Source organism: Haliotis rufescens, unplaced genomic scaffold (assembly GCF_023055435.1).
Source record: "Haliotis rufescens isolate VD_foot unplaced genomic scaffold, xgHalRufe1.0.p SCAF_26, whole genome shotgun sequence".
Taxonomy (NCBI): Eukaryota; Metazoa; Mollusca; class Gastropoda; order Lepetellida; family Haliotidae; genus Haliotis; species Haliotis rufescens.
Genome location: NW_025963957.1, coordinates 6,965,045 through 6,978,269, shown reverse-complemented (window position 1 = coordinate 6,978,269; position 13,225 = coordinate 6,965,045). Strand labels below are relative to the sequence as shown.

The following is a 13,225-nucleotide window of genomic DNA, read 5'->3' as shown; positions in this document are numbered from 1 at the left end:
TGAAACGACCCAAAGTTGGTTAATTTGTTTATTTAGAGGCCTCTCGTGTATATCCAATGACTCTCTCTTTTCGTTGTATACACATATTGCCCAGGACGGCTGTATTATACCATGACCCTTTATATCTCTGCCTGCCTCATGATAAAAAGAAATTGTGTATGTTTCAGGAATTGAACTGGTAGCTCCGTCCAAACGCCTGGACATTTGCTTTTTTTGTGTTTTTTCATATGACAGGTGTGGTCTACTTTATCCGAGACTGGCACAACTGCGTCCTCATTTTAGCATGTATTCACACAATATTGTCCGTGGCTATTTCAGCAGATGCACACAATTTGACGCATTGACTTTTTAAGCTGTGATCCTTAGCAAACTTAGTAGAATGTGTCAAAACATTTGATTTTTCGACTTTGTTCACCACTATCCCTCAAGACAAACTTAAGGAAAAACGTCATTACGTGATCGTGGTGACCATAGATATAGTTATCATCAAAGGTTCAAAACAATTTGTCAAAATGAAAGCAAATATTACATGAAGTTTACTGACCAAACAATAGGTGAAATGCTGGACTCCTCACAGATAACACAGTTGTAGATTTGGGGATAGGGCATTTAGACAAGAAGGAGGCAATACCCGCTGCTGCCAAATGTTTTCCCCTCCTTGCTGATGTGTTTCTGTCTGGCAAAATATAAACATAGAAATTTGGCCAAGAGGTTTACCTCAGGTTTTGGGTATATCGATTATCTGATATTGTTCAAGGGTCAAATCGCCAATTCCATTCCACTGATTTACCCACCTGAGTTAGAAATAAAGGAGACCAGTGAAACCTCATTATCTGTTTCATATGCATAAAGATTCAGTTACAAAAAACTCTCCAAAAGAATGTATGACAAGAGGGATTGACAAGTAAACAATTGACCTGCCTCTGCATGTGTTGTGATGTGCTGCAGCTGGGTGCATATACCATGTATCATAATTATTTGATAGTGATTCATAAATACATGCTTATGAAGCAGTCAGAATATGCCTGTGGCATATGATTAGACACAGATATTTATCGCTATCTATTACAATTAGATAGCAAAAAAAACATGCAAATTAACTAATATAGATAAAAGAGCAGACGAGTGATTATTAAAATACGCATTTAATCAATACACACACAAAATTATGTGGGGTGCGTTCACAGTCACTTTATGTTGATTTCAGTCCTTGCTCTTCACAGACAGGGTAAACACAGCATTGTCCTGGCCATCTAGAGGCCTCCTCATGTTGTACACATTGGACGCACACTTCGACCCGGATCTGAAAATAAGACAGATATATCCTATATATAATGTTGCTATAAATATATATGCCAGGCATCTCTATCAACTCAAGGGCATTCAATATTTGTATTGCAGGGCCTTTTAACTATGACGTACCACCAGTAATGTTACCTTCCAAGAGTCTTTGTATCATCTACGGTTTCCAAAGACCATGGTATACGACTGTTACCTTCCAAGAGTCTTGGCATCATCTACGGTTTCCAAAGACCATGGTATACTATACCTTCCAAAGCTGTTTGTGTCCTACACGGTGTCCAAGCACCGTGATGTACTACTGTTTCCTGCCACGCATCTTGATGCCATCCACTCTGTCAAAGCACCATGATATACTCCGAGTATTATTACCTGCCAATGTTCTTGGCGTCCTCGATGGTCTCCGGCAGGTCTTGGTTGAGGGTCTCTGGGAGGAAGAAGGTCAACACTCCCGCCGATACCGCCGCACAACCGAACACCATGAGGGGAAGAGCTTCTCCAAACCCGCCCTTCACCAGCATGCTCTAGAAAAGGAAGAAATTACCAAATACAGGTCCAAACAAGACACTGGTTAGAGAGGTTACAAGGCGCAATCTGCAAAGCTAATCGTCTATAGACCCCATTATTGGATGCAGTACTAGAGCCAACAGTATCACTATACAAACAGATGCAAGAACACATGATCTGTATGTGAACTAAAACCTCTGGCAAGGCAGAGAATACAGAATGTGTTCATGTGTGCCTTTTTCAGGCCACGAGAGTTGTATTTTGTGACAATGGTTTTACAAAATGTGCCACTTACACTGAGAATCTTCTGAACCTACCAGATCTGCTATGTAGGGGGAAATGATCCCCCCTATTCTAGAGCACATGCTCCCGACACCAACAGCAGTGTTGCGGACGGGGGTTGGGTAAAGTTCGACAGTGAAGATGTAAAGCGTTGAAAACGCCCCTGCCGCCCCCATCTTGCCTCCAAGGGACAACACGACCAGGGTCCACTTGCTGTCTGGGCAATACAAAAGATCAATAATAGTCACAATAGAAGAAGTATTTACTCCTCAGTTCATCTCAAGGTGTGTGTGTGTAAAACTCATACAGCCTGCATAGATCCAATAATGCAACAAGGTAGGAAACTGTAGTTCTTCAACATTTCACGACAACATTGACTGATCACAAACTGCAGGTGAATGGGTGGTAATAGGCACGTACCCTCTGCAGCATAGAGGACTGGGAAGATGGTGGCGAGACAGGCAAGACCCCCGCCCAGCAAGAAGCTGCAATGCAGCCACTTCCGGCCAAGTCTATTGAGCAGGAACAGTGTCAGCACATACCCCACCGCCTCCACCAGCCCAGAGAGCACGAAGTTGATAATGACATTGCCGCTGAGGTTGGTGACATTCAATGTTAACCCATAGTAGATCAAACTGCAGACGGCCCTGTGTAACACAAATACACATTACAAATGTTCTACTGGATGACCAGTTCTTTTCGGTTCCGGGGGTGTTGAATTTAGGTAAGGTCAAGACCCGAGGAAAGTGACGTTGAAGTAAGAAAAGAACCTCGGTCTTGTTCCACAGAGGGCTCTCGGTGCTACGATTATCGAAAACCTATGTTAAAGTATGGGAGTTACGATCATCTTAGTGCTAAGATCTCTTTGTGGAACAGGGCTCTGGTCACATACCAGTGGAAGTTGATGATCAGACAGCGAATCGCCAGGGTTCTGTTTGTCAGCAGCTCAGACAGTTTGCCCTTGGGTGTATCAGTCTCCTCCACACATTTACCATCAAACATGTCTTCTGGAAGCGTAGTCTTGTTGACCTTTGCAAACTTCCGGATGATGACTTCTGCTTCTTCAAACCTGCCTTTGGACATCAGCCACCTTGGAGACTCTGGCACAATCCTTTAACAGTCAGTGGGAGTGTCATAAAGTGAATGTCATAGATTTCCAAATTTGACGCATCAGTGACAAGAATGATGTCCGAGGCAATTCCTTATTTTGACTTGTACACATATGTTCTCATGTTTTTTTCAGGTAACAACTGACTTGTCTTTGCTTGTGTTTATGAAGGGTGCCACCAATGGAGCAGGGTACGCTCCCCTTTTCGTGAACACCTGGTGTCATTCCTATTTAATAGTGATTCATAAACACATGCTCATGACATAGTCAGAATCGTACAATCGACTCTGCTTTTGGCAGAGATTTCTAATGAATATGGAAAGGGTTCTGTCACATTTATTTATCATGTGAATAACAACTTTGATGCTTACCACCAGTAGGAGAGGAAGAAGACTGAAGGGCCTGCCAGAGCGAGGACGTAATTGTGCCAGTCTCGGAGGAAATAGGCCACACCAGACATCAGAAGCATCCCCAGCATCCATAGAAACAGGCCTCCCATTCCAGTGTAGACACGTTTTGCGGGAGCTACCAGTTCAATTGCTGAAAAATCCCCATCACAGCAACTACACAAGGTACAATGGTATGTCCTCCACACTCATCCAGTGTCTTCAAGTGGCCAACATTGTAGAAAAGGTGAAATTTGAAAAACTAACCCGAACCCGGACCCGGACCCGGACCCGAACCCGAACCCGAACCCTAACGTCACGTTTCAGCAAAGCTTTACAATAAAACATTTTTTTGTGCTGACGAAGGATTGGATAGGAAATGTCCCTGCAATTTTGATGCCATGATCTTGATAATCTCCCTCAAGTTAGATACAATGTAACTGCATGTGGTCAAGCACAATTACGTAATTATCCACAGATCTAGGAATTAACCTTTTTAAAAAGAGTTTCATTTGAAAATATATTTGGTAAGCTTTCAAGAAAAGCTTACATTGCAACATAATACACACAATAACGGCAGCAAAAAAAATAATTGTTGGATGTTATATGATCTTTGTGTTCCAAATGTAGATTTATGTTTTGCGGTCGTTCAGTGACGTACAAACAAAGTGCCCTTGACGTACCCATGAAGTGACCATGACGTACCCATAACGTAGCATGCAATGCCCACCGATGTTGTCCCGCAGCCAGTAAGGAAACGGATGATGATGAGGGAAGCGAAGTCACGGATGACGTAGTTCAGGAAGCCGACACAAATCAACATAAACAGGAAGATCATGCACGCCTTCTTCCGCCCAAACCTTGAAAGGCAAAAATGAATCCAGTTATACCACAGGGCAGATAGAGTTGACCGGAAGTACATATAAGTTCTAACCTAGCTTTCTACCATAGGTAGCATGCTTCAGTAACCCAGAAAACATTAAAATGATACTATCTGAACCAAATGTATTCTTTTCCTGGGCATGCTATAACAGAGTCACAGAGTCACAGCCTATTCTATAATAGGTAGCATGCTTCAGTAACCCAGAAAACATTAAAATGATACTATCTGAACCAAATGTATTCTTTTCCAGGGCATGCTATAACAGAGTCACAGAGTCACAGCCTATTCTATAATAGGTAGCATGCTTCAGTAACCCAGAAAACATTAAAATGATACTATCTGAACCAAATGTATTCTTTTCCTGGGCATGCTATAACAGAGTCACAGAGTCACAGCCTATTCTATAATAGGTAGCATGCTTCAGTAACCCAGAAAACATTAAAATGATACTATCTGAACCAAATGTATTCTTTTCCTGGGCATGCTATAACAGAGTCACAGAGTCACAGCCTATTCTATAATAGGTAGCATGCTTCAGTAACCCAGAAAACATTAAAATGATATTATCTGAACCAAATGTATTCTTTTCCTGGGCATGCTATAACAGAGTCACAGAGTCACAGCCTATTCTATAATAGGTAGCATGCTTCAGTAACCCAGAAAACATTAAAATGATACTATCTGAACCAAATGTATTCTTTTCCTGGGCATGCTATAACAGAGTCACAGAGTCACAGAGTCACAGAGTCACAGAGTCACAGCCTATTCTATAATAGGTAGCATGCTTCAGTAACCCAGAAAACATTAAAATGATACTATCTGAACCAAATGTATTCTTTTCCTGGGTATGCTATAACAGAGTCACAGAGTCACAGCCTATTCTATAATAGGTAGCATGCTTCAGTTACCCAGAAAAGAATAAAATGATACTATCTGAACCAAATGTATTCTTTTCCTGGGCATGCTATAACAGAGTCACAGAGTCACAGCCTATTCTATAATAGGTAGCATGCTTCAGTAACCCAGAAAACATTAAAATGATACTATCTGAACCAAATGTATTCTTTTCCTGGGCATGCTATAACAGAGTCACAGAGTCACAGAGTCACAGCCTATTCTATAATAGGTAGCATGCTTCAGTAACCCAGAAAACATTAAAATGATACTATCTGAACCAAATGTATTCTTTTCCTGGGCATGCTATAACAGAGTCACAGAGTCACAGAGTCACAGCCTATTCTATAATAGGTAGCATGCTTCAGTAACCCAGAAAACATTAAAATGATACTATCTGAACCAAATGTATTCTTTTCCTGGGCATGCTATAACAGAGTCACAGAGTCACAGCCTATTCTATAATAGGTAGCATGCTTCAGTAACCCAGAAAACATTAAAATGATATTATCTGAACCAAATGTATTCTTTTCCTGGGCATGCTATAACAGAGTCACAGAGTCACAGCCTATTCTATAATAGGTAGCATGCTTCAGTAACCCAGAAAACATTAAAATGATACTATCTGAACCAAATGTATTCTTTTCCTGGGCATGCTATAACAGAGTCACAGAGTCACAGAGTCACAGAGTCACAGAGTCACAGCCTATTCTATAATAGGTAGCATGCTTCAGTAACCCAGAAAACATTAAAATGATACTATCTGAACCAAATGTATTCTTTTCCTGGGTATGCTATAACAGAGTCACAGAGTCACAGCCTATTCTATAATAGGTAGCATGCTTCAGTTACCCAGAAAAGAATAAAATGATACTATCTGAACCAAATGTATTCTTTTCCAGGGCATGCTATAACAGAGTCACAGAGTCACAGCCTATTCTATAATAGGTAGCATGCTTCAGTAACCCAGAAAACATTAAAATGATACTATCTGAACCAAATGTATTCTTTTCCTGGGCATGCTATAACAGAGTCACAGAGTCACAGAGTCACAGCCTATTCTATAATAGGTAGCATGCTTCAGTAACCCAGAAAACATTAAAATGATACTATCTGAACCAAATGTATTCTTTTCCTGGGCATGCTATAACAGAGTCACAGAGTCACAGAGTCACAGCCTATTCTATAATAGGTAGCATGCTTCAGTAACCCAGAAAACATTAAAATGATACTATCTGAACCAAATGTATTCTTTTCCTGGGCATGCTATAACAGAGTCACAGAGTCACAGCCTATTCTATAATAAGTAGCATGCTTCAGTAACCCAGAAAACATTAAAATGATACTATCTGAACCAAATGTATTCTTTTCCTGGGCATGCTATAACAGAGTCACAGAGTCACAGCCTATTCTATAATAGGTAGCATGCTTCAGTAACCCAGAAAACATTAAAATGATACTATCTGAACCAAATGTATTCTTTTCCTGGGCATGCTATAACAGAGTCACAGAGTCACAGAGTCACAGCCTATTCTATAATAGGTAGCATGCTTCAGTAACCCAGAAAACATTAAAATGATACTATCTGAACCAAATGTATTCTTTTCCTGGGCATGCTATAACAGAGTCACAGAGTCACAGCCTATTCTATAATAAGTAGCATGCTTCAGTAACCCAGAAAACATTAAAATGATACTATCTGAACCAAATGTATTCTTTTCCTGGGCATGCTATAACAGAGTCAAAGCGAATGGTACAGAGACTGTCAGACACAGAGGGACAGACACACGGACAGTAGGACAGAGCCACACGTACAGAAAGAGACACACATACCAAGAGATAAAGACAGGCCATGCTGGACAGACAAAAGAGGAGCCAATTGCAGAGTCTCTCTTAACACAGGGGTGCTCTCACATATCACTGATGATACTCTGCCCGAACGAGCCAACCAGCATCCCCGCCATCACCGCCATGTTGGAGTGGGACCGCATCACCACGTTGTCACACACCAGGGATAGCTGTGAAGAGGAACACGGGGCCAGAGATGATGAAGTTCGCAATACGTCACAGGACGCCCATTGCTAACAAGGATTCTTTAAATTCACAAGTGTATTGTTGAGAATACTTATAATCACATCATTGTCATGTATGATAAGAATTACGTTCATAACAAGAAATGTTTTGAGGCGATGGACCACATTACATTATTTTCACACACCAGGTACATCCATGGTTAGCACACACAATTCTCATAACGATTTGGATCCAAAACACTTTCAGGTCTTAAAGCCTCTGTACAGATGGTATTTGTATTGAAAAGTCAATGCAATAACTAGCAGTTTATGACGTATCGTTTGGAAAAGATTAAACCTATTGACAAGTTATAAGAAAAATATAACTCACATCTTCTGTTATGGTTGATGTAAAAATTGATTTGTCGTACACCCATTCGCTGCACTGGGACTGACTGGAGTTGTCTGACCTTTTAGCAAGGTCTGTGACGTCATCCGTGTAGACATCACATTTGGAGTATGCACCATCTTTAATGGGAATGGTGAAGTTGACCAGACGACGATGGTTGTCTCCCTGTATGGCGTAGGTGTCGTTACTGAGGCCGGGGACTGCACATCTATCGTCGGGAAACAGAGAGGAATTCAAAAAAACATGAGGAAAATGATTGACGACAATGTTGGCACCTGGAGTTCATGGACGTGGGGATGTTTGTTTCAGAGTTACTTAGTGCGTGTGTCTTGGAGAGAAAGGACGACTTAACGGGGCGAACTGCTTTAAATGTGTGTTAGTTGTAGGGGCAGAGTTGTGATTTACAGTGATTACCAGAGAGGGATATTACCTGTGATGGGGGAGGAGGTGTAAGGGTATGACCTGTGAGGGGGGAGGGGTATTACCTGTGATGAGGGAGGGAGTGTAAGGGTATTACCTGTGAGGGGGGAAGGGTATTACCTGTGAGGGGAGAGGGGTATTACCTGTGATGGGGGAGGGGGTGTAAGGGTATTACCTGTGATGGGGGAGGGGGTGTAAGGGTATTACACGTGAGGGGAGAGGAGTATTACCTGTGAGGGGTGAGGGGTGTTACATGTGAGGGGAGGGGTATTACATGTGAGGGGGGAGGGGTATTACCTGTGAGGGGGGAGGGGTATTACCTGTGAGGGGAGAGGGGTATTACCTGTGAGGGGAGGGGTATTACCTGTGAGGGGGGAGGGGTATTACCTGTGAGGGGAGGGGTATTACCTGTGAGGGGAGGGGTATTACATGTGAGGGGGGAGGGGTATTACCTGTGAGGGGAGAGGGGTATTACCTGTGAGGGGAGAGGGGTATTACCTGTGAGGGGAGGGGTATTACCTGTGAGGGGAGAGGGGTATTACCTGTGAGGGGGGAGGGGGTATTACCTGTGAGGGGAGGGGTATTACCGGTGAGGGGAGAGGGGTATTACCTGTCAGGGGAGAGGGGTATTACCTGTGAGGGGGGAGGGGTATTACCTGTGAGGGGGGAGGGGTATTACCTGTGAGGGGAAGGGGTATTACCTGTGAGGGGAGAGGGGAATTACCTGTGAGGGGAGGGGTATTACCTGTGAGGGGGAGAGGTCTTACCTGTGTGGGGGAGGGGTATTACCTGTGAGGGGAGGGGTATTACCTGTGAGGGGAGAGGGGTATTACCTGTGAGGGGAGGGGGGTATTACCTGTGAGGGGAGAGGGGTATTACCTGTGAGGGGAGCGGGGTATTACCTGTGAGGGGGGAGGGGTATTACCTGTGAAGGGAGGGGTATTACCTGTGAGGGGGGAGGGGTGTTACCTGTGAGGGGAGAGGGGTATTACCTGTGAGGGGGAGGGGTATTACCTGTGAGGGGGGAGGGGTATTACCTGTGAGGGGAGGGGTATTACCTGTGAGGGGGGAGGGGTATTACCTGTGAGGGGAGAGGGGTATTACCTGTGAGGGGAGAGGGGTATTACCTGTGAGGGGAGGGGTATTACCTGTGAGGGGAGGGGTATTACCTGTGAGGGGGGAGGGGTGTTACCTGTGAGGGGAGAGGGGTATTACCTGTGAGGGGAGGGGTATTACCTGTGAGGGGGGAGGGGTATTACCTGTCAGGGGAGAGGGGTTGTAAGGGTATTACCTGTGAGGGGAGGGGTATTACCTGTCAGGGGAGAGGGGTTGTAAGGGTATTACCTGTGAGGGGAGGGGTATTACCTGTGAGGGGAGAGGGGTATTACCTGTGAGGGGAGAGGGGTATTACCTGTGAGGGGGGAGGGGTATTACCTGTGAGGGGAGAGGGGTATTACCTGTGAGGGGGGAGGGGTATTACCTGTGAGGGGAGGGGTATTACCTGTGAGGGGAGGGGTATTTCCTGTGAGGGGGAGGGGTATTTCCTGTGAGGGGGAGGGGTATTACCTGTGAGAGGGTGTAGAAGTATTACCTGTGAGGGGGTATGTACATTGTGAAGATGGAGCTGAACGTGAGGAACGATGTGACCACCGAGGGGAGACACAGAAAGAAGAATATCCTCTTCTGATAAGTTCCAAACTCCCCCACGTGTTGCAGGATCTCATCGAATGTCTTCATGCTGAGAGATGAAAAGTGTTTGTTATGACAGGAGACAGTCGCAGGCGAGAAACACTTGACGAATGTTGGGAAACTAACATTAAATGCCACGTGATGAGGGGTCAAGAGATTGCATTCGTCAATATCTCGTCAACAAGCAATGCAGGAAGCCTGTCAAATAGTAATTATTTCTTTTACCTCTACTGGGCATGCTACTGTCGTGACATCTTAACATTAAGTGCGCTTTGAACTCAGCCTAACAGAGCCTAACAAATGCACTTATTATTATAATGTTTAAATAAATAAATGATTGGACTGTACCTGTATCGGGAGATGTTTTAGAGCGCACCTAATGCTGTTCCGTACGCTGTCACTCCGCGACTGTCCCAGGCCGACATATCCCAGTGTTATGGCAAGTTTCCATGCCCCGGACGTTCAGGCTGGCTGTGACATGAATTGTTATTCAGTTAAGACAAGCTGATGGACCGCCTCGTCTCTCTTCACGGTGTTTAATGGCGCAGCAAACATTTGACTCAAGAGTTCTGTCAACAAACTGTTCTGGTTTTGGTTTTGGTTTGACTTCAGGTCGCCTCCAGATCACAAAGATGTCCACATGTGTCCACATGTGTCCACATGTGTTTGCAGACTTTCCCGTAATGATCAAACCTCCAAGCCAGATGGCTGCTTGTCGTAAAAGGCGACTAACGGGATCGGGTGGTCAGACTAGCTGACTTGTTTAATGCATGTCATCGCATCCTAATTACGTAGATCGATGTTCATGATATCAATCACAGGATTGTCAGGTCCAGACTCGATTATTTACAGACCGCCGTCATATAGCTGGAATATTGCTGAATGCGGCGTTTAACCACACACAAACAAACAAACACAATTCAAAACGTTCATGTTCCTGGTTGCTTGTCGAAATTCATGTCGTTTGGCCGTTATTTTGAAGTGCAGACTGTCGGATTCTTTCGTAAAAACGACATAAAACATCGAAGCTGTTGGCCCAAACTTGGCAGGAGGCACCGGCATATGTGGCCCATCGTGGTGCTTAATCTCCCCGTCTGGCCGCCATATTGTATATGATGTGTTTCGTGTGGTTGCCGTGGAAACCAAACTTGACCTTGGAAGGAAACGTTTCGTACAACGTTGGTGGATGCTATTGGTAGGATCCATGTAAGGTGTCAGCGGTTTAGGGAAAATCGGAAGACATATTTTAGCAGGGCCGACTAGAACAGAGAACGGACGACGGGGAGTTTGTGGTACGTTTCGGCCACGTTCATATTTGTGTCAGGTGCCCCTGGCCCGGACAAGCCACTTATCGCTTTGGTGGTCGGCGAAAGGACAAGAGAGCTGTAGCCTGTCAAGGATGGACTACATGGAAGTACCATGACCTAGCGGTAAATACATGTACATCCACGCGTCAACCACCATCCACTCAACTAATGTGTCGCTGATTGCGCCTAAATGTCGCGTTTTTATATATTGTCACTGCAAAGTGACATTTACACGCTGTACGACTACTGAGGCGTGAGTGTCAAGTGAGCTCAGAAGGAACATCGTCCCAACTTGTTATCAGTCAATATGTATTCAGTTTATTGTAGAGCCTGTGAACTAATAAACAAGGCGTTACTTGCTTTCAGTAGATTTGGAGAGTGTACATTTTACTACTATACATACATAACGGTACTTGCTTTTAGTATATTTGGAGAGTGTACTGCTATACATAACGGTACAGACGCCGACCTGTTGCCCTATATATCTATCCTATCTCACACACTGTAGCATAACCCATCAAAAGGCAGGCTAATTAAAATACCATGGACAAAGAACTCAAGAATTAGGTATTATCCTGTATTCCAAAAAACATTATATTTCATCATATTATGTCGAAGGGAAGGTTGTTTCAGAAAACTGGATCAAGTTTGTATTGTACACTAGAGTCTGAATAAGAAATCAGCTGACACAGGGTTCAACGTTAACTTTACCTAGGCATGTGCTGGCGATGTATAATTCATGTGATGACAAACAGAGATCGGTTAGATTGAGTGGTAAACAGGAATATGTTTACATACATGAATATTCCAGAGACTAACGTTTACCTACAGTAAATGTAACACATCTCCCATACATACAGTAAAGGCTACAGTCCTGACCCAAGCTCATCTACAGGCTACCGTAGAGTTCCACATTAAGTATACATGGCATACAGGCTACCGTAAAGTTCATCATTAAGTATACATGGCATACAGGCTACCGTAGAGTTCCACATTAAGTATACATGGCATACAGGCTACCGTAAAGTTCATCATTAAGTATACATGGCATACAGGCTACCGTAGAGTTCCACATTAAGTATACATGGCATACAGACTACCGTAGAGTTCCACATTATACATACATAGAATACAGGCTACCGTAGAGTTCCACATTAAGTATACATGGCATACAGGCTACCGTAGAGTTCCACATTAAGTAAACATGGCATACAGGCTACCATAGAGTTCCACATTAAGTATACATGGCATACAGGCTCCCGTAGAGTTCCACATTAAGTATACATGGCATACAGACTACCGTAGAGTTCCACATTAAGTATACATGACATACAGGCTCCCGTAGAGTTCCACATTATACATACATGGCATACAGGCTACCGTAGAATTCCACATTAAGTATACATGGCATACAGGCTCCCGTAGAGTTCCACATTAAGTATACATGGCATACAGACTACCGTAGAGTTCCACATTAAGTATACATGGCATACAGGCTACCGTAGAGTTCCACATTAAGTATACATGACATACAGGCTACCGTAGAGTTCCACATTAAGTATACATGGCATACAGGCTCCAGTAGAGCTCCACATTAAGTATACATGGCATACAGACTACCGTAGAGCTCGACATTAAGTATACATGACATACAGGCTCCCGTAGAGTTCCACATTATACATACATGGCATACAGGCTACCGTAGAGTTCCACATTAAGTATACATGACATACAGGCTACCGTAGAGTTCCACATTAAGTATACATGATATACAGGCTACCGTAGAGTTCCACATTAAGTATGCATGACAAACAGACTACCGTAGAGATCCACATTAAGTATACATGGCATACAGGCTACCGTGAAGTTCCACATTAACTATACATGGCATACAGGCGACCGTAGAGTTCCACATTAAGTATACATGGCATACAGACTACCGTAGAGATCCACATTATGTCTACATGACATACAGGCTACCGTAGAGTTCCACATTAAGTATACATGGCATACAGGCTACCGTAGAGTT

At 43.6% G+C, this 13,225-nt stretch overlaps 1 protein-coding gene across 3 annotated transcripts in view; it reads right to left on the bottom strand.

The window, feature by feature from the left end:
* Nucleotides 1-1,129: 1,129 nt before the first annotated feature.
* LOC124137320 (organic cation transporter protein-like) overlaps nt 1,130-13,225 on the bottom strand; it is a 33,353-nt gene continuing 21,257 nt past the window's right edge. Inside the window, exons 2-12 of one of the 3 annotated variants that reach the window (XM_046503572.2) lie at nt 10,238-10,360; nt 9,792-9,938; nt 7,763-7,988; nt 7,274-7,377; nt 4,288-4,442; nt 3,568-3,736; nt 2,981-3,199; nt 2,509-2,735; nt 2,124-2,305; nt 1,672-1,823; nt 1,130-1,303 (exon numbers count right to left, since the gene is read on the bottom strand). In XM_046503572.2, coding sequence (XP_046359528.2) covers nt 1,204-1,303; nt 1,672-1,823; nt 2,124-2,305; nt 2,509-2,735; nt 2,981-3,199; nt 3,568-3,736; nt 4,288-4,442; nt 7,274-7,377; nt 7,763-7,988; nt 9,792-9,937 — 1,680 coding nt within the window. In that variant the 5' untranslated portion in view covers nt 9,938; nt 10,238-10,360 and the 3' untranslated portion in view covers nt 1,130-1,203. Of the gene's footprint in view, nt 1,304-1,671; nt 1,824-2,123; nt 2,306-2,508; nt 2,736-2,980; nt 3,200-3,567; nt 3,737-4,287; nt 4,443-7,273; nt 7,378-7,762; nt 7,989-9,791; nt 9,939-10,237; nt 10,636-13,225 lie in introns of those variants that run through there. The other 2 variants (XM_046503571.2, XM_046503576.2) reach the window with 2 other exon arrangements.